Genomic DNA, 21,735 nt, shown 5'->3' on the forward strand with positions numbered 1-21,735 from the left:
CTGAACAACAGGAACCAGTGTAGAAGGGCACATGCACCTCCATGTTCATTGCAGCACTGTTCACAATAGCCAAGATCTGGAAACAACCCAGATGCCCCACTACTGATGAGTGGATCAAAAAACTGTGGTACCTATATACAATGGAATATTATGCAGCCATTAGAAAGGACAAAATAATGGCATTTGCCAGGAAATGGATGGAACTAGAGCAAATCATTTTGAGCGAGGTAAGCCAAGAACAAAGAGACAAACGGCACATGGTCTCCCTGATAGGTGGATGCTAAAGCCAAAAATCCAAGAAGATATGACAAAGTAAACAGGACTAGAGAAACAAAGGACAGCCACTCATTTTGTTATATCATTACTAAATGACTCCCTGTTCTTGACCATATATATGGAATATATAAGCATGCAATGGAGGGAAGCCAAGAGGAGGATACAGAAAAAGTGGTAAATGGGAAAACATACAACAGAGGGTCCCATCAGCTGCATTGGACATAGAAGAAAAAGAGCTAAGCAACCCAAAGACAGCGATGGGAAGGGAGGAATGATAGGGAAAGAGGGAACAGCTTACACTAAGCAAAAGGAAAGAAATGTAAACATCACCCGATGTGGAAGAAATAATTTATATTGTTAAATCTCATAAAATTCACAAACTTTATAGACCATGATAATGACAATTTGCCTTGTGAAGGTTAAAATGTGCTTGTGACTTTAACTAAGTGTCACTATTCCATAATACTATGAAATATGTGAAATTTAGGTGATTGTATAATCACCTAATCTCAACTTTTAAAAAGAGTGAGAGAAGGGATGGGTTAGGAATAATGGGTGACAATGTTGTCAGACAACCTTATATTCATATACTGTTTTGTAGAATGGGAATGTCTTTGTACAACTACTTAAGGATAATAATAATAATCCATGTTAAAATGTTAAAAATAAATTGAAGTCTCAAAAAGCAAAAAAATAGATAGTACACTAGATTTGGCTTATGAGTCATCGTTTGTCCCAACTCCTGCTCTGATCTATTGAGCCTGTGGCCTCAACAAAATCAGGCTGTTTTTTTTTTTTTTTTTTTTTTTTTTTTTGTCGGTCGTGGGGCTTGAACTCTGGGCCTGGACGCTGTCCCTCAGCTCTTTAGCTCAAGGCGAGCGCTCTACCACTTGAGCTACAGCGCCACTTCCGGTTTTCTGGTGGTTTATTGGAGATAGGAGTCTCACAGTCTCTCCTGCCCGGGCTGGCTTTGAACCGCGATCCTCAGATCTCAGCCTCCTGAGTAGCTAGGATTACAGGCGTGAGCCACCGGCGCCCGGCTAAAATCAGGCTGTTTTATACCTGGAAAGGAATACCTTGTTTCTTCATTGTTTCTTATATTTACTTTGGTATCATTAGCAGTGCCTTAATTGTGATCAATAACTGCATAGAGAATAAATATTCAAAAATATTTTAAAGCTGGGTGCCAGTGGCTCAGGCCTGTAATCCTAGCTACTCAGGAGGCTGAGATCTGAGGATCATGGTTGAAAGCCAACCAGGGCAGGAAAATCCATAAGACTCTTTTTTTAAGTATATATTTTTTATTGTAAAGATGCTGTACAGAGGGGTTACAGTCACATGAGCAAGGTAATGAATCCATTTCCTATCAAGTATTGAGACTCTTAAGCTCCAATTAACTATCTGAAAATCAGAAGTGGCACTGTGGCTCAAGTGGTAGAGCGCTAGCCTTGAGCTGAAAAGCTGAGGGACAGAGCCCAGGCCCAAAATTCAAGCCCCCACAGAGGAAATGGGTTAACTGGGTTTAGAGGAATAGCAACTGATATCATAGGTGTATATATGGGTATTCTCTTTTTTTTTTTCCAGGTTTTGCTGTAAGTTAATTGAACTTATTATTTTTTTTAATTTTTATTTGTATTTTTTTGTGAACATACTGTACAGAGGGGTTACAATTACATGGGCAAGATAATGAGTACATTTCTTATCAAGCATTGCAGCCTCCTCCTTTGTTTACCCTTCACATCCCTTCCCAGCCTCCCCCCCCCCCCCCACCAAAGTTGTAAAGTTCGTTTTCGACATGACAACTTGTACTTCTCATTGTTGCAACAGGTCCACCTGTATCCTTAAACGACTTGTTTTTCCCCATCTCCTCCACAAATTATACCGACATCAAATATAGGGAAAGCAGGGGTTATACTGTGGGGGAGGGACATACAAAGCAACAAAGAAATAATCTTATAAATGCGTTAGAAACAATTGCATGAAAGGAAAAAAACGTTAAAATACATATCTAAGGGTTCATTTTCCTAACATCACCTTATCTGACCTTTTCTGCTTGACTCATACATATACTAGATATTGCAAATAAGGGAAACCATGGGACCTATGTTTCTTTGGGCTTGGCTTACTTCACTTAATATAATTCTCTTAAACTGGATATTCTGGTGGTCTCTGGATTTTAACCAATAAGCTTTACTTGAAAAAGCCATGAAACAATTGTAAGTTATAATTGTTCATTTCAGTACTACCCATCACTCCTTTTATTTACCTTTGATTCTGTTACACCTCTCATAGCATCTCTTCCATTATCCATCACATCCATTCATTTTATCTCTCATCTCTTAGTCAGCAAAGATGAGTAATGTCATTTATCATGAATATTCTTTTGTTCTTTTTTAAGATAGGAATAAAAAATATAATTCTCTTGACTATTATTTATCTAATTCTCAATTTAATGTAAAGACTAACTTATTCTAAATACTTTCCAGTGTAAATGTATTTAGGTATGAAAAAAGTATTTTTTTAACTAAAAATTCTCCTAGAGAAAGAATACACCTATTATTACTTCATTGTTTTTTAGATGCAACTGATTAGACCTTTAGTTCAAACATGAGTGAGGAAGACATGCAGTTAGTCCTGTGCCTTGAAAGTTACAATCTTTAAGAAAGACAATAAGAACAGAAAAGCTTCCTCTGAAGTACAGTCCAGGAAAGCTAATAATGGTATTCTTTACAAGAAATATTTCGGTCTTCTTTTCAATTAGAAATACTGACTTATCAATGAATTCATCTCAAACTACATCAAGAGAACCTAGGAATGGATAAACAGTTTGAGTTAATTGTTAGTATTGTATGGCTGTCTAGGTCATTCCAGGGGTTTGAATGAAACTCATTAGAGAAAGGAGGGATTTGGCCTAGGTAGATAAACCACTAAGGACATAGTGACTTGGCTGATCTTGGTTGTGCCTCATGATCAGAACTAAGGTAAGCCTTCTACTGCTTCTGCAGTATCCCCAGGGCCTGAGCAGAGTGATCTGGAAAAGGTCTGTAAGACCCTTAGACAGGGATGAATAAAGCGTGTGGGATCAGGTGGTGTATGTTCAAGGAAGTGAAAGAAATCATATTTTTAAAAAACAACTAGCAACAATTGAACATAAGTAGACTAACCAACAAAACAAGTAGTTAATAAAAACTTATTAAAAGCTAGAAAATGAATTAAATTCCTTGGAATTTTGTGTCAATTTATGGGATAAATTCTAAGTTAAACAGAAAGAGTGAATAGCTAAATTAGAAAAGAAATTTGAAGAGTATATTCAAGTGTGTAAAGGTTGTAAGTGCCAGGCACTGCCATAAGCTTGTGTGTGTGTGTATGTGTGTGTATATTACAAATGTCTGTACTTAATAGGCTTTTCAAATGAATGCTCTTCATTTACTTAATGCCTATGTAGCACTAACTATATATACTAGTGAGTGTATCATTTATCTCTTGTTTTATATCAATTACTCTAAAATGTAGTGATTTAAAACAAACTACATTTAGTATCTCACAGTTTCTGTAATTCATGAATCTTGATTATTTTAGATGGGTGTTTTAGCTCTAAGGAGACCAAAAAGGCCTCTAAGAAGGTTGGAGTTCCAGTATCTCAAAGCAGGACTATTTCTGGAAGATCCTCTTCCATACTTACTCATATATGGCTATTGGCAGAGCTGTTTTTGAGATCTTGGCCAGAGGCCTCTCTTTTTCTCTACATGAGTCTCCATAGGGTGGTTTAGTGTCCTCATGACATGGCAGCTGCCTTTCTCCAAGTGAAAATAGGAAGGGGAGTAGCCAAGACAGGGAATATAACCTTTTTATAGCTGAGGTAGTTATGGTTCTCTAGAGAAACAAAGCTAATGGAAGACATCTTATTAAGATGTATTATAAAAAGTGGCTCATGTGGAATGAGGCTGACAAGTCTCAAAGTCTGCAGGATTGAGACAGCAAGCTAGAGACCTAGGAGGAGCTGATGTTCAGTAAGAGAAAAGCCTATTTCCAATTTGAAAACCATCAGGCAGGAATTCTGTCTTACTTGGTGAAGGATCAGCCTTTAGTTGATCTGTTGAGTTGGATGAGAGTAGGACACATTATCGAGAGAAATGTACTTTAATCCATTTCCTGATTTAAATGTTAATACTGTCCAAAGACACCTGTACATAAACAGTCAGAATAATATTTTGGCCAAGCATCTCCAAACCCTGGAGCCCACTGAGGCTGATACATAACACTATCAAAATTAACTAATACTGGAAGTGGCCTGCCATTAACATCTGGTGTTAGCCATATGAATATCATATTGGATCCTGTACTTACCCTTATAGTTGGGATGCCTCAATAAATAATTTCAAATAACTTACCAGGCAATTTATATAAATTATTTAAGTGTGTGAGAGAGCGTATTTTTTCCAGTGCTGGGAACCAGGGTCCTTGCTCATGGTAGGCAGTCTATCACCAAACTACAGCCAATTTCATTTAGGATTTCTTACAAGAACGTGGTGGGTGCTGTTTAAAAATTCTCTAGTATGTCTTAGATCTTGCTTATAGGAAAGTATTAGGAAGTGGTTTTATGAAGATCTGATACATTAATAAAAATAAACCCAGTACTATGCTGCTATTAGTAATATAGCTACATATTATTATGGAGAATCTCAAAATTCACTAGACTTATATATCCTTGTGATGTTCACTTTTTGAGAGTTACATTGTCTTATACATGTTATATGATGTTAAAATTTAAATATACAATCAATAAAATCATGGGGCTTTTTCCCTTAAATTTAAAGAAGTGCTCAGTGGAGAAATGAACTGAAGTCTAGTAGTATCCTTTAGGGCCCATTGTAACAGTTATTTTATTTTTGCTTTAAATAACCTTATTTTATGTGAAATACTTCATTACTTTATATTCCCAGTGAGAATCTTATCTCAGATTTGGCCAGATGTTTTGTATTGTCATTGGCATACTGCTCGCTCACCCCTCTTTCAACTGTTACTTTTCAATTTCTGAATACTTGGAAGATTTAACAGAGGTTTCATAATAGCTAAATTTTGTTAAGCAGGATTTATTTCACATGTTCAGATAGACGTTTTGCATGTGAGTGGATAGTTTCAGCTTGATCAAAGAAAAACCTGGAAATATAGTATTTTACATTGTTTTATCTTTTACAGTTTTTTGTGTCAGTTGTGTAACCAAATAAAATGAGGACTTATAAAAAAATACTTATTTAAAAACTAGTTGCGGGCTGGGATGTAGCTCAGTGGCAAAGCACTTGGCCTAGCAAGTGCAACATCCTGGGTTCGATCCCCAGTATCTAAATAAAAATAGTTGTCTTGACTTTGTAATGCACTATGCCTTTGGGTTTCTTTAGTGGTGAGACCGTTCTCATTGCATTGGGTAGACAGGTTTAAATGGCAGGAACATGAGTAGAAAATGCATGTTATGTATATTTCAGCCAGCATGTTGCTACTGACAGGTGCTCAATGACTATTGGTATCCTTGTCAGCAAAGAGAATCCTTTGACATTAAAGTCACAAGCTCAGATCTGATTTGGGGTGACTCTATTGGCAGTTCCATCAGGTTGCAGCTGATCAGTGAATGCTAGAGCTGTCACTGTTCTTCAGGAGTGTCACTAATCCCTGTAGGTCTTGGTTTCTCTTTCTCCTATTTTCTCTTCTTTTCTTTCTTTGTTTCTTTCTTTCTTTCCATTTTTGTTTCTTTTTTGAGGAAGGGTAGGTTAACTTGTCTTCTTAACTAGACCTTCAAATTTTACCTCTGAGAAATAAACAGAGAGATCCTATAGGAATAAAGGTATATTCACTGTATGCAAAACCATATACAAAATGACAAGCTACATGGAAACTAGTAATGATTATCTTGACTCCAAGCCAATCAATGGTGGGCACTTGGGGACTCATTAAGTGGCATTTGTGGAATCTGTAGCCTCGGTTTTGAGCTATATTTCAGAAAAAGCAGTGACAGCCTTTAATGTCTAATTGACCTCCTCTCTTTGCTTCACTTTCATTCACCTTCCTTATCCGCCTGTGATGTGGTCCCTGATGGCAGCAAACAGCACTGCTCAGCATTTTGAACTTCTGCTCGGAGCTGCAGCACCTCAGTTTGGGCAGCTGTGTAATGGTTAGTATCTGAAAGTCCTTTACACTCAGCTTGCTTGTTCTGTTTGCTTCCCCTGAGTGAATTTTGTGCTGACCCATTATGATCCACATCTACTCATTCTTAGATTTATGGTTAACAATATTGTCTCCCACATTTAAACTTTTTTTCTTAAGTTGGAGAGTGAGCCTTTATCTATGAGAACAAGGAAAGTAAAATGTAATGAAAAGGGTTCAGTTCTGCCCCAGCCAGATGTTATCTCAGACAAGCCATTTACCACGCTTAAATTTTCTTAAAGAATGTCAGTCACATATTTTGCCTCATGGTTCAGTCAAGCTATAGCAGAAGATAGAAGATATACCATCTTCCCTTGAGGACCCTTTCTAGAGGTTGTAATGCTTTTTGAGGCATATTTCCTATTATCTAGCACTTACTCATATGACAGACTTTGTAGTCTGAAAGCAAAGTGCTCAAGCAAAATTTACAATAAAATTACTTTTATTGAATTGAGTTCTGTATTGCTAACCATTCAGTCCCAGGAAGGGGAAAGAAAAAACAATTAAATGATCCCTTTGATAGTCTAAAAGAAAGAATCAAGGAACCTCCTGAAGTACATTAACTTCATAATTAGCTTCTCAGATGGTGCTATCCAGTCTAGTAGTTGATAACCACCTGTGGCAGCTGAGCCCTTGAAATAATTCTAACACAAATTGAGATGTAATTTTGAATGCTTAGTACAAAAGAAGGTGGCTCAGTGGTAGAGTGCTTGCCTTGCATGCATGAGGCCCTGGGTTCGATTCCTCAGCACCACATAAACAGAAAAAGCTGGAAGTGGTGCTTGGCTCCAGTGGTAGAGCGCTAGCCTTGAGCTGAAGAGCTGAGGGACAGTGCTCAGGCCCAGAGTTCAGGCACCATGACTGGAAAAAAAAAATATGCAAAACATTGCAATAATTTTAAAACTTACAATGTGTCAATTGTAGTGTTATCAACAAAAAAAGATTGATAATTCATCTTATTTCTTTTTACTATTTAAAATGTAACCAGAAAAATTTTAATTCCATATATGATTTGTATTATGTAGTGCTTCTTCAAGTATTTAAAAGTTAACTAGAGAATTATAAGACCTTGTTTATGTTTTCTTAGGTTTCCTGCTAATTATTTGATCCTAATCAAGTCACTTAACTTCTTGAGTATAGTTACACAGAGACAGTTGTCATTTTTTTAAATAAGATAATAAGTAAGAAATGTATCTAATGTATTCTTTTTAAGGGAAAAAGTTCTATATAACTTCTATAATTAAGAATGAGTTATTAATAAAAGAAAGACAGGTCACCATCACTACAGTAAAAATTATGTGGTTTGATTTTTATTTTCCCAGCTCTGAATATGTTTAGGCTTGATGTGTTTAATAATATTGTGAAAAGTTCTCAACAAAAAAAAACTCTCGGCTCACATCCATAATCCTAGCTACTTAGGAAACTGAGATTTGAAGGATTATAATGTAAAGCCAGATCCGGCAGAAAAGTTTCTTAGATTCCATGTTCAATCAAAAGTAACTAGCAAAAAGAAGGGCTAGATTAATAGCTTATATGGTGTAGTGCTAGCCTAACAAGTCTGAGGCCCTGAGTTCAAACCCCAGGTCTGCCAAAACTAAAACATAAAAAAAAACCACAGAAATTCTTGCAGTTAATTCATATAGTATAGTATATTGGGCAAGAATACCACCAAGATTGTCCTGGTACAAATTCAGCATAACTGCAATCATGAGTTTCAAAAATTTTAATATTCTCTCTCCTCTCTCTTCTCTGTTTCCTTTCTTCCCCTCTCTTTCTTGCTCTCTCTCTTTCTCTCTCTCTCTCTCTCTCAGATAGATAGATAGATAGATAGATAGATAGATAGTTTTTAGATAAATAGATTTAAACTGGGATTTGGACTCTAGCGAGGCACTCTATCACTTGAACCATCATGCCCCTAGCTCTTAAGTTTTTATGACACTAATTGACTGGCTGCACCAATCAGATCTATAGTTAGTGATGTTCCCACCTACCTTTAGCCATCCTCTGAACAGAAACCAGACAGGTTTTTGTTTTTTTTTTTGGTGTAAATCATATTATATCACACCTTTGTTTAAAACCTTCTGTTGCCGTCCCTGTTATGTGGAATTAAAACTTCAGTTCCATTTTTTAAAAACTGGTTCCAGGTGCCTGTATAACTCTGCCCCCATAGCCTGTCCTCTCCCTCACCACCCTTGCCAGAGTGGATTCATTGCTGTTTCTTTAGAGCACCAAGCTCATTCCTGGAGATCCCAGCAACTACCATCTATCTGACCACTCCTGACATTCCTGTGTAACCCCTTTAAGATTTTCACACTGATTGCTGCTTTCTGGGTTATGTTTGCTCATTGATTTACTCCGCATCTTTCCAACAATGTAAACAAATTGTCTGCTTTTTGATTTGCTGTTGTTTTATCTGTATGGTTCTGGTACATAGTAGGTGCATAAATATTTGTTGAAAATTGAATAAGCAAATAAACAAAGGGAAAAAGTAGTTGTAAATACTTGCTATTTTCTGTTCTTTTGACTTCTGGTGACAACTCTCATACCTAATAGAAAAAAACCAAATGAACCTCTTGAAATAACCATTATTAAACATTAAACATTATTAAAGCACACAAAGCCAAGAAGAGAAATGTTTAATCCTTAATTAGGAGATGTCCTTAATTGGACACCTCCAATACTGACAGTGATTAAAATAGTAAAAGCAAAATTATTTTTGTGGTGTGTATTCAGTCTGTACATGCCTCACTCAATCCCAGACAATTCTAATTAGCACTGTCACAGCATTTCCACACAGTTTTAGAGACTACCAAAGCATATAGATTTATCAGAGATATATTACGTATCTACCTAAATATATTAATCATTGATAAAATAGGAAAAACTATATCCTATCAAAGAGTCACATCAAAATGATAGCAAAATCAAAATGATAGAAATGAATAGCACATAATCCTCAACTGTTTGTGAGAGACTGAAGACCAGACTTCTTTTGGATTAAATTCTAAAAACAAAGGGTGACAATTATATATAAGTCAAACGAAGAGTTCATTTCCTTTTAATGTCACCCCTTCCCAGTTTTTCCAGTTTTTCCCCCTCATCCCACCCACAAATTGTATAGTTTACTTTCAACATAGTGTCCAGTGAGTACTGTTGCTGCATTTGTTACCCTTTGTCCCTCTATTTCTGTGCTTCCTCCTTATACTCCAAAAAACATATAAACAAACAAAACAAAAACACCAAAAACAAATAAACACTAACAAAAATACCCATAGTTTCCATTTCCTGGATTTCATTTCAATAAATCTTTTCTTTTTTATGGTTTAACTGGTTCATAGGAATTATTTATTTTATTATTTTTTATTCATTGTTACTGTAAAGGTGATGTACAGAGGAGTTATAGTTACCTAAGTCAGGTAATGAGTTTATTTCTTTTTAAACAGTGTCACCCCTTCCCTTGCTTTCTCCCAGTTTTTCCCTCCAAGCCACTCCAAAAGTTGTACAGTTCATTTTCAACATAGTGTCTAGTGAGTATCACTGCTGCATTTTTCCACATTTTGTCTCTCCATTTCTGTGCTTGCTCTTTACCTTCCTCAAAGCAGATAAATTTACATACAACACAAAAGAGAGAGGCTCAGAAGGCTCAATAGCTATGTGCATATGATACATAAAGTGATATTTATCTAGATGAATTCCAAGAAACAGAAGCAAGATGTTTTTGTTATTTTGTTCTTGTTTTTTTTTCTCCTTTGTCGCTGATAAATATTATTTTGTATGATCAGGTGTACATAGGCATTGTACCTTTCCGTTTCTCTCCTGAGAGTGCCCTCCTTTGGTCTCATTGTATGTGAATTCCTAGAGATCTGTATAATTTATTATGTCCTAGTATTTTTTTAGGTCTAGCTTCCACATATGAGAGAAAACATGAGCTCTTTGTTTCTCTGAGCTTGTTACATCAATTTTAAAGTAAGTGGTCCTTTGTTGTTTTAGGAAATAATGAGATGAGTGACTTGAGTGGACAAATCTGTCTGAACAATGATGGGTATTTTTACATGGAAGAAAAGAATAAGATGACTAGGAGAGTTTAACTTGCTCTGAACACTTTCCATTTCTGTGCATACCACATAAAAGATTGGAACTGTTTTCATTTCCAGATAGAAGACTATGATGTGATAGCTAGCATGATAGGAGCCAAGTGTAAAAAGCTTCGGACCCTGGATCTGTGGAGGTGTAAGAACATTACGGAGAATGGAATAGCAGAACTGGCTTCTGGGTGTCCACTTCTGGAGGAACTTGACCTTGGCTGGTGCCCCACTCTACAGAGCAGCACCGGGTGCTTCACTAAACTAGCACGCCAGCTGCCAAACTTGCAGAAACTCTTTCTTACAGCTAACAGGTCTGTGTGTGACACAGATATTGAAGAGCTAGCATCTAATTGTACCAGATTACGACAACTGGACATATTAGGTAAGGATGCAATGTATAAATTTCTTTTAAACTCTATTTCCTGACATAAAACTTAATCTCTCACTTTTTGCAAGGAAACCAAAACTGCTTACAATAAACTATTTGTGCTGATAAGATTACTTTGTTTGATAGAATGTGCAAGACAGATCAGTTGGCATAGGAATTCATTTTACATGTGTTTATACATATGTATATACATGTATTATGTTACATATGTTAGATACATATGTAATATAATGAGGACAGTCCTATAACTTTATAGTTCAAACTGTCAAAAACTCTAAATAATAATTACCAGTCTACTTAGAAAAGTAAGAATTTAAATGAGTTTTTTTTCATTTTTATTAAGTATAGAAAAGAAGAAATGAATCCATTTATATAATGAATTCAAATTAGGGTTTTCTTAAGCTTCTTAATGTTAAACTCTTGATGAAGGTTATTGTGAAATCTCCATCTGCAATAATTCTGCTTTTAGGAATAATCTACTCCAAGACAGATGTGTTGAAATGTTTCACAGTCCTAAATTTCTTGGGTTATTTCTGTACTAACTAGCCTAAAATACTCTGGTACTTAATGACTCACTCACCTTAGCCAGAAGTACCAGTGAGGCCACTGTGGGCATAGGCCATGTAGTTGCTACTTTTTCACTCATATCACTTGAACTATAGTTTTTGATAATATATTAGAACTAGTACATTAGTCCATAAAGTACTTTTATATCCTAAACATTCACCCCAAGAAAAACTTGAAGATTTTCGATACCTGGGTTGGATTTTTAGTTAACATCTATCCACATTCAGGTTTACAATACATGTGTAGATGGTGTGTATGTAGTTGCATATGACTTATTCAAGCCACTTTAAACCAGAAATTCTTCCTTATGATATGTAACACTTTGGACTGAATACCAATGTGTATTGTATTTTACTTGATGTACAGTAGCTCAGGGAGTGGTCTCATTGCATTTTTATAGGTGAAAGCACTGTGTCTCTGCCATTATTAAAAGGACAGAACAAGAGCTCAAATCTAAGGTTTCAGTCCTACCATCAGTCTCTTTAAAAAACTTACTTTGATGATTTCTCTTTTTTCTAGCGATCTTCGTTCTTGAGTTATCCTAAACTGCTTAGGAGGGATATATTTTGAAAAGTTTAAGAAAGAGTTATGAAAGTGAAGAACAAGGAAAAGTGACCAAGACCTTTTAAAATAGATGCGAGTTTCCCTACAGAGGATAGTGCCATTTGTGGTTAAAGTCTAGTCCATAACTCTTTCCCAATTCAAAAAAAATAGTCACATTAAATATGAAAAGTAGTCAGTGTCAGGAGGAGATGCTAAAGAACCATGAATGAATTTGTGGATTCTTTTCTGTAGTTGTTAATTTTTTTTATTGTCAAGATGGTATACAGAGGGATTACAATTATAAGGTAGTAAGTACATTTCTTGACGAACTTTTACCCCTACCCTCATTTGTCTCCCTCTTTCTCTCCCCATCCCAAGCCCCACACAATTGTACAGATCATTTCCAACATATTGTCTCGTGAGTATCACTGTTGCATTGGTTCCCCCCTTGTCCTTTCACCATTCTGTTGAGAAACATGGATTCTAAACACTGCTCAGAACTGAGAAGCACTATAATAGACTGTCAGGCAGCCCAACTTTGTCCTATGAAATTTAAGAATGGCTTCATAGAGACATCAAGAAAAAATAAGAAGAATAATGACTCTTTTTATAAACATTGGCAGCCTTGATGGGGATAAGACCAAGGAAGTGTCATTCTCTATTATGTGATAAATAATTGCTGATAGAAGTCAACCACCATGCAAATATATACAAATGTTTCATATTAAATGTAAGAGCACAGTGAGCATTGGCAATCAGTGTTAATTAATAACAATAACTGAAACATGGTAGTATGCTATATGTTCTGAGCACATATTAACTGATTTAGCCTTCACAACTGATTATTACCACACATGAAGAAATGGGCTCAGATTTGCTGACTTGGTCACAGCTAGTCAGGCTGCAGTCTAGATGTGAACCTCAATCTATTCTAACCACTATACTGTATTTTCTTTACTTTTATTATTATTTGTTTTCCTTCATTCCTAAGTGTAAGAATCTTCTTCTTAATTTTTTTACACTATACTTTTATATCTTTAAGTAGTTGTATGAATGGGCTGCCATTCAATGAATCTGTTTATATGTACAATTCATCTTGATCAATATCACCTCTTTCATCTTTTTTTTCCCATCCTTCCCTCAGTGTTCCTAGTTTCATAGGATTAGAATCTTCCTTTTTTTTAAAAGGAGAATTCTTTGTTAAGTTTAGTAGTGATTCTTTTGTCATTGGTAGATTATGAGTGTCTAGTGGCATAACTGCTTCACATTAACAAAACCGCTTATTAATACAAAGCCAAGTAAAAGCACATTTCTATCCTTAAAGACCTTAGTATCATCTTATATGGTCATATGTATATAGCTATTGAGCTATTCTGCTCATCTGCTAGGACTATCCTAGACATATACTAATTATTACCAATGAGAAAAACCATGTAATCTATGTTTCCTTAGGTCTGGCTTACTTAATATGATTTTTTTCCAAGAGCCTCATATCTAAAATATATTTGGAACTCAAAAAATTCAATCTCTCAAAAACAAATCCTTAAAGAAATAATTGCCCCATTAAAAAAAGAAAGAAAGAATTGCCCCATTAACAAGTGGGCTGAAGACTTAAAAAGGGACTTTTCTAAAGAGAAAATAAGAATGTCCAATAGACACATGAACATCTCTGGCCATAAAAGAAATACAAATCAAAATAACATTGATATTATACAACAGACAAAGGCTTCAAATCAAAAATATACCTAGAGCTAAAACAATTACCACCCCAATAACAAATCCTAAAACACCCCCATTAATAAGTGGGCTAATGAATTAAAAAGAGAGGGAAAAATGTACTTATTTCCTCAGGAGAGGAAATAAGAATAGCCAATAGACACATGAAGAACTATTCAACATCTCTGGCTATAAAAGAAATACAAGCCAAAACTACATTGATTCTACCTCACCTCAGTTAGAATGGCCATTATCAAGAAATACAATAACAACAGATGCTACAAGGGATGTGACCAAAAGAGATTGCCACTATACTGTTGGTGGGATGGTAAACTTGTCCAACCATACTGAAAAGCAGTATGAAGGATCCTCAAAAGGCTCCTATATAGCTCCCCTATAACCCAGCAATCCCATTTCTGGGCGTTTACCCAAATGACCACAAACAAGGCTTTCTAAAGCTACCAGCACAACCATGTTTACTGCAGCATTATTTACCATAGCTAAGATATGGAACCAACTTAGATGTCCCTCAGTAGATCAAGAAAATGTGGTGTATATATTCACAATGGAATTCTATGCCTCCATCAGAAAGAATGATCTTGTCCCATTCATAAGGAAATGAAAAGACATGGAAAAAATTATATTATGTGTAATTCTTTTAATGAAGGTCCAATCATCCTCCCCACTTTCTTTCACATGGTATACATTTATTGAGCATACACTGTGTTGGGCATTGTTCTAAGCATTAGAAATACCGATGAAAAAGGTAGATATGACCTGTGTCATGAAGGAGAAAGCTGTCTGACTGTGTGTGTAATAGTGGTAACAAAAGGGAAGTGTACAGTAGCTCCAAAGCACTGGACAGGGGAGTTCCAGACAAGTTTCTCTTGCAATCTGATTCCCTTCACAGCCATTGTCTTGGGTTTTAAGGAATTCGTAACTTACCAGGAAACTCAGATATTCCTGTGGGCAAAACTAGCAAATAGAAAGCAATTAGAACCTTAGGTTAAAAAAAATATCTTCAGTGTCTAGGTTGAGATTCTCTGATCTTACTTTGTAACTTAGATAACTGAAGGTAACTTAGTGGGGCCATACGCTGGTGTTTCACACTTGTAATCCTATTTACTCAGTAGGCTGATGTCTGAGGATTGTGGTTCAACTGTCAGTGGACAGCCAGAAAACTGGAAGTGGAACTGTATCTACTCCTTAGAGTGCTAGCCTTGAGCAAAATAGCTCGAGGATATCTGGCTCTGAGTTCAAGTCCGGAAGACCAACAACAAACAAAAAAGATAGTATAAAGAAAATAGAACTGTTATCATTGGTCTTGTAGTTTCCCTTGTTTGCAGTGACTAGTAAGTGTCTAGGACAAGCAGAGAAGGTCAAAGGCTATGTACGTATGACCATGTAAGATGATGTTAAGCGAAATGTACCCCAAGACAGGGACATAAGTGGTTTTTTTCTTCCTTGTTTGTTGTTAATGCACTTACAATGCACTATGTGATTCTTTTGTTTCTTTTGTATGTTCTTCCCCCATGGTATCACCCCTGTTTTCACCCTATTTGATTCCGGTGGTCTACATCTTGTATATACATTTTTGTAATCTGGGGAGGGGAAGGGATAAAATGGAATGCTTAAATGGGGATGCAGGTTGACCCATATGTTGAAAACAAACTTTACAATGTTGGGAGGAGGAGGGAGGAGCTGGGGAGGTGGGAAGGGAAGGGATGGTAGGGGAAAAACAAAGGAGGAGGTACCAATGCTCCATAGGAAATATACTCATTACCCTACTCATATAACTGTAACCCTTCTGTACAGTATTTTTACAATGAATATATATATATATATATATATATATATATATATATATATATATATAAAGAAACTAGAACTGTTATAAAGACAGGTATGTTTCTCAGATCTTATGAGTAGAAACTGCAGATCTCAGAAAGTCTTTCTTTTCCTGTTCTGCATACTTGCTCTTGCACCTCTCCCCTACCCTACCCTTTGCCACTGTATAGTCAGTCACAAACACCTTTTCTTTGGTGGGAGTGGGGAGCAGTACTGCAGTGAACTAGGGCCTTGTGCTTGCTCCTTGACTACTTGAGACACAGCCCCCTTCCTTCCTTGTTATTTTTTGAATAGGGTCTGGAATTTTTGCCTGAGGCTAACCTAAGGCTATGAATTTTCTACCAGTCTCCTGTAGAGTGAACCACCACACTTTGCTTATTTGTTGAGATAGAGTCTTGCTAGAGTTTTACATAGACTGTCCTTGAACTAAGATCCTCCCAATCTCCATATCACGAATAGCTGGGGCTACAGATAGGCACCACCACATCCATCTCATCATCCAGTACTCCTCTCCTGTTTTACTGGTTCTTTTCTTCTCCTAATAACTACTTCTGCTTTTCTGAGCACAACAGTTCAAAAGCTAGCTATATCCTCAGCCAGAGATTTATGAGTATTGAAAGCTTTGCTGAATTCCAATTCTAAATTCCCTGGAGGAGTTTTAGTGTTGTTTGGGACCAGTCACAGACAGACAGGCTGACACTATAGTTACTTCTCTGGAGCCCATAACAAAGATGGGGAAAGAAAGGACTTCTCAGAGAATGAGAAGAATCCTAATTCTACACTGCTTATGTGATATGATTTTGTGATTGTTTCACCCCCAGAAAATCTGAAATTAAAGCAATGTATCTTTTATAACAGAGAATCTCTTAGAATCAAATGATTTTTTGTACTTATTTTTTCCTTGTGCTAACTGCTTTATATAATTTATTTAATTTAGCTTCCAACTAAATATCCCTTAATTACTTCAAATTTAACATGGCTAAATTGTCCATCATTTATCTTCAAGTAATACCATTTTATACCTACCATTCACCATAGACCTTTTCAAACTGTGTTGTATTTATTTTCTTTCAGCCCTTCAATTCCTTAAGGCAACTATGTGTCTTACTCATCTTTGCATCTTCAGTACCTAAAATAGATGCTCAGTACTAGTTGCAGACTAGTTGCTTGGTAATTACACTTGCATTGGATTAGAAGTTGAATTACTGTAGGCATGGTTGTCTAATTTGACTTGTAGGTTGAGGAAAAGTGAAATGTGAGAAACATTCTTCACACTGAGTAACAGAGGTAGGGAAGCCTGAAGTTAACCAGCAAATGTGGAGGGCGGGAGGTAGGAATGAAAGTGATAGAGTGGTAGAGAGTTGACAAGATTCAGTTGCCAAATATACTGGCAATGTTCAGTTTTTATTTATTTTTAAGAGCTATTTCAATGTGAAATGTGCAGCCAGGAGCTGGTGGCTCACACCTATGATCTCAGCTACTCAAGAGGCTAAGATCTGAGGGTTGGGATTTGAAGCTAGCCCAGGCAGAAAAGTCCCTATAAGACCCTTGTCTCCAATTAACTACTCAGAAACCAGAAGTGGCCCTGTGGTTCAGGTGGTAGAGGCTTGCACAGAGGCTCAGGGACAGGACCCAGGCCCTGAATTCAAGCCCCACAACAGACAAAAAAAAAAAAGCTTTTTATTATTATCTTTTTATTGTGAGAATACCGTACAGAGGAGTTACAATTACATAGGCAAGATAACGAGTACATTTTTTATCAAGCATTGTTGCCTCCTCATTGTTTCCCCTTCCCATCCCTTCCTATACGCCTCCCCTTCCCCCACCCGATCCTCCCCCCCCACACACACACCAAAGTTGTTAAGTTCGTTTTTCGACATAACGACTTGTACATCTCCTTGTTGCAGTGGGTCCACCTGTATCCCTAGTTAAACGATTTGGTTTTGCCCTTCCCCTCCAAAAATTATACCAACATCAAATACAGTGAAAGCAGGGGTTATACCGTGGGGGAGGGACATACAAAGCAACAAAGAAATAATCTTATAAATGTGTTACAAACAATTGCAAGAAAGAAAAAAAATCCACTTGAATACTTATCTTGGGGTTTATTCCCCTAACGTCAACTTATCTGACCTTTTCTGCTTGACTCAGACATATACTAGTTATTGCAAATAAGGGAAACCATGGGACCTATGTTTCTTTGGGCCTGGCTTACTTCACTAGCTTTTAAGCTTTAAAAGACCATTTCTTTTTAGTTTCAAGTAAATGATTATGGGACTCATTAGAACATTTTACAAACTCTGTATTTAAAGTTTGTGTTTGTTTTGTTTTTAAACAGGAACAAGAATGGTAAGTCCAGCATCTTTAAGAAAACTGCTGGAGTCTTGTAAAGATCTCTGCTTACTTGACGTGTCCTTCTGTTCACAGATTGATAACAGGTCTGTTCTCGAACTCAATGCAAGCTTTCCAAAAGTGTTCATTAAAAAGAGCTTTACACAGTGATTTCATATATGTCCTGTCATTAAAATCAGTGTGCTTTTGTAGGATTTTATTGTTTTTGTTTTATTTAATTTTTGTAATGTGAGAATTAAGACATTTGTAGATTTTAAAGAAAAATAGGAAACTGTCCACTGAATTTAGTAAAAATGTAAAATATTCTCATAAAATATTGCAAGTACTTTTCAACAATGTGTTAAATGGCTAGTACTTTTACATTATGTGAATCAGTGATATTATGTTTTGATCAATAGTTATATGTTAATAAAAGAATAATGTGGAAAAACTAACTTATTTTTAAAGGAATACTTTGAAGAATAAAGTGTCATATTTGTGCAAGAATAAAGTTGATTTTTCATGCCTCCCTGTAAGAATGCCTTATTAAACTTTATGGCCTGGCAAGTATTGTGTTTAGTATATGAGAATTGTCAGTGTTCTTGGTGTGTTTGGATGGGGTGAGATAGTCTCTGGGGATTTAGTGCAGAGCTAGAACATATGCCTATCATGTACAAGGACCTAGGGCCAACCTCCAGCACCACAGGTAAAATATTTTAAAAGCTCATTGAGGCCAGATATTTGTTTGACCATCAAAAATTGTCTGTTTAAAATAACACATTTTAAGTCCAACTGCAAAATTAGTAGTCTTCCCATGTGGATTAGTATTATCTACTTTACTACTAGGTAATACCAATAAAAAATATAGGCATAATAAAAGAAATGCAAATCAAAACAACATTGAGATACCAGCTCACTCCTTTAGAATGGCTATAATCAAGAACTCTAATAACAATAGATGCTGGAGGGGATGTGGACAGAAGGGAACCTTACTGCATTGTTGGTGGGAGTGTAAACTTGTTCAACCACTTTGGAAAGCAGTATGGAGGTTCCTCAGAAGACTCCACATAGAGCTCCCCTATGACCCAGCAATTCCACTTTTGGGCATTTACCCAAATGTTCACAAACAAGACCACACTAAACTACCAGTACGACTATGTTTATTGCAGCATTATTTACTATAGCTAAGATATGGAACCAACCCAGATGTCCACAGTAGATGAATGGATCAAGAAAATGTGGTATATATGCACAATGGAATTCTATGCCTCCATCAGAAAGAATGACATTGCCCCATTTGTTAGGAAATGGAAAGACTTGGAAAAAATTATATTAAGTGAAGTAAGCCAGGCCCAAAGAAACATAGGTCCCATGGTTTCCCTTATTTGCAATATCTAGTATATGTCTGAGTCAAGCAGAAAAGGTCAGATAAGTTGATGTTAGGGAAATGAACCCTAAGAGATGTATTCAGATGTTTTTTTTTTCTTTCATGCAATTGTTTCTAACACATTTATAAGATGATTTCTTTGTTGCTTTGTATGTCCCTCCCCCACAGTATAACCCCTGCTTTCACTGTATTTGATGTTGGTATAATTTGTGGAGGGGAAGGGAAAAAACAAATCATTTAAATAGGGATACAGGTGGACCCATTGCAACAATGAGATGTACAAGTCGTTATGTCGAAAACAAACTTTACAATCTTGGTGGGGGGGAGGATGAGAAGGAATGGGAAGGGGAAACAAAAGAGGAGGCTACAGTGCTTGATAAGAAATGTACTCATTATCTTGCCCATGTAATTGTAACCCTCTGTACAGTATTTTCACAATAAAAAAATATATAGGCATAATCAAAGACAAGTTAGACTCCTAATTGGAGTAGCTTTCCAAGTGTTAGACAGATGCCTTAAAAAGTTGCTGAGATATGAGGATCATGATTTGAAGCCAACCTGGGAAGGAAAGTCCATGAAACACTTATCTCCAGTTAGTTAATCACCAAAACCTGGAAGTAGAGCTGTGGCTCAAGTGGTAGAGCACTAGCCTTGTGTACAAAGCTCAGGAACAGGGCTTAGGCCTTGAGTTTTAGCCCTAGGAGCAGCATGGGAAAAAAAAAAAAAAAGAAGAAAAATACCATAAGAGAAAGTTTTAAAGTTTCCGAATAGTATGTATCTTTATACATAAAAATTATTTCTGTGGCTTTTATTTAATGTGTTGTCTTGTGCCTCAATGCCTTAAATAATTAGAATTCTTCATAAAGAGATGGATGAAACATTAAAAACATTTTTTGTTAAAGAATGAACTAATTTTGCTATTAGAAAATACCTTGTGACATTAAAAGGCAAGTCTGTTTTGAATAGGAAACTGATATTAACCTTGTAGTGTAATAAAGTTAATTTTTCCATTCAAGGCAAAAATGTTATATTTCCACATCCATATGCCCTACAGTGAAATGCAGAACTGCTATCCAATTGGCTGTTTAATTTTAGTTAGATTTAATTTAAAATGCAATTTCTTAGTTTGTACTAGCTACACTTGAATTTGCTCAGTAGTCACATGAGGCCAGCTAGTACTTAGCATTTTAAACACGTGGATATAAAACATTTCCATCATTGCAGAAAGCAATTTTTAGATAGAAATACTTTTAAATTCCCAGTGTATAAGATATATTTGTTTAAGGAAAAGCACATAGGCAGTTAACATATAGCTTTAGGCAGTTTCTGAGGGATCTGTCCATAGTGCACATGTGAAAGTACTTGAGTTCTTAAGCTTGAAATTTAGACATAACGTTTGGTGCATATTTACCAAATAAATAAAAATATATTATTTGTACCTGTTATTGAGTTGTCATATGTCACACTTTTCAAGTGACTGTTATAAATTATTCGTAGCACCAGTGTATTAATTCTTTTATAAACATAAATATGTAAAAATTTAAAGTTTTAAAATGTTCAAAGATTAATACAATTTCTTCCACATAAAGCATGTGTATGAGAATGACTGTCCTGGTCATTGTAGGCCTCACCCGTTCTTCTGGTTGATGAAAGAGGTAGCAAGCCGTTGGATATGGGCATGAGTGTTCTCTATCTTCATGCACTGGGCTTTTCATCCCTGAAAACAGGCTTTATTCAATTGGTGGGAGATATGTAACATGATGACTAGATAATGTCTACTTTCATATCAAACTAGCAGCTCACATTAGATAAATACTTACTTTGTGCTCAGTTCTCACAGTGACACTACAATATCAATGCCATTACTTACTCCAATTTCCAGGTGAGGAAAATGAAGCAAAGAAAGATTGACAGATGTGCTGATAGCCAAATTAGCTGCAAAGAACAGACAGAGTAAGCATGCAAACCTAGGCCATCTAACTTGAGAAACAGGGTATTTGACTTGTGCTTTTAACTGTCTGTCATGATGGCTTCTGGCTCTAGATCACAGGTCAGAAATTGTCTTTTTCAAAAGACACGATAGTCAATATGAAGCTTTGGGGACTAAGAGGCAAAACAGATTATCATATAGTTACTGAAATAATGAGAGAAAACCAATGTCTACCGTGTGTCTGTCTGTGTGTGTGTGTGTGTGTGTGAAAGAGAGAGAGAGATGGGGTACTTGCTATATATGTAGTCCAAGGTGGCCTGTTTCTTTTAAGCCATTGCTGCAGCCTCCCTAGTGCAGGGATTATAGATATATGCCCTCAGTATCTGGTTTCACAATGTTTTTATGACAAAATTCAAAACATGATAATTGAGAACAACTTTGTAATGTGGCTCTAAGAATGAGAAGA

The 21,735-nt window shown here is 36.2% G+C and overlaps 1 protein-coding gene across 3 annotated transcripts in view; it reads left to right on the top strand.

Moving 5' to 3' along the window:
* Positions 1-18,912, top strand: part of Fbxl4 (F-box and leucine rich repeat protein 4) — a 70,737-nt gene extending 51,825 nt beyond the window's left edge. The window contains exons 7-9 of one of the 3 annotated variants that reach the window (XM_070011070.1): positions 6,371-6,442; positions 10,629-10,941; positions 17,960-18,912. In XM_070011070.1, coding sequence (XP_069867171.1) covers positions 6,371-6,442; positions 10,629-10,941; positions 17,960-18,123 — 549 coding nt within the window. In that variant the 3' untranslated portion in view covers positions 18,124-18,912. The remainder of the gene's footprint in view (positions 1-6,370; positions 6,443-10,628; positions 10,942-17,959) is intronic. The other 2 variants (XM_070011069.1, XM_070011071.1) reach the window with 2 other exon arrangements.
* Positions 18,913-21,735: the final 2,823 nt, after the last annotated feature.

This window comes from Dipodomys merriami, unplaced genomic scaffold (assembly GCF_024711535.1).
Source record: "Dipodomys merriami isolate MVZ:Mamm:240054 unplaced genomic scaffold, mDipMer1.0.p SCAF_8, whole genome shotgun sequence".
NCBI classification, from domain to species: domain Eukaryota; kingdom Metazoa; phylum Chordata; class Mammalia; order Rodentia; family Heteromyidae; genus Dipodomys; species Dipodomys merriami.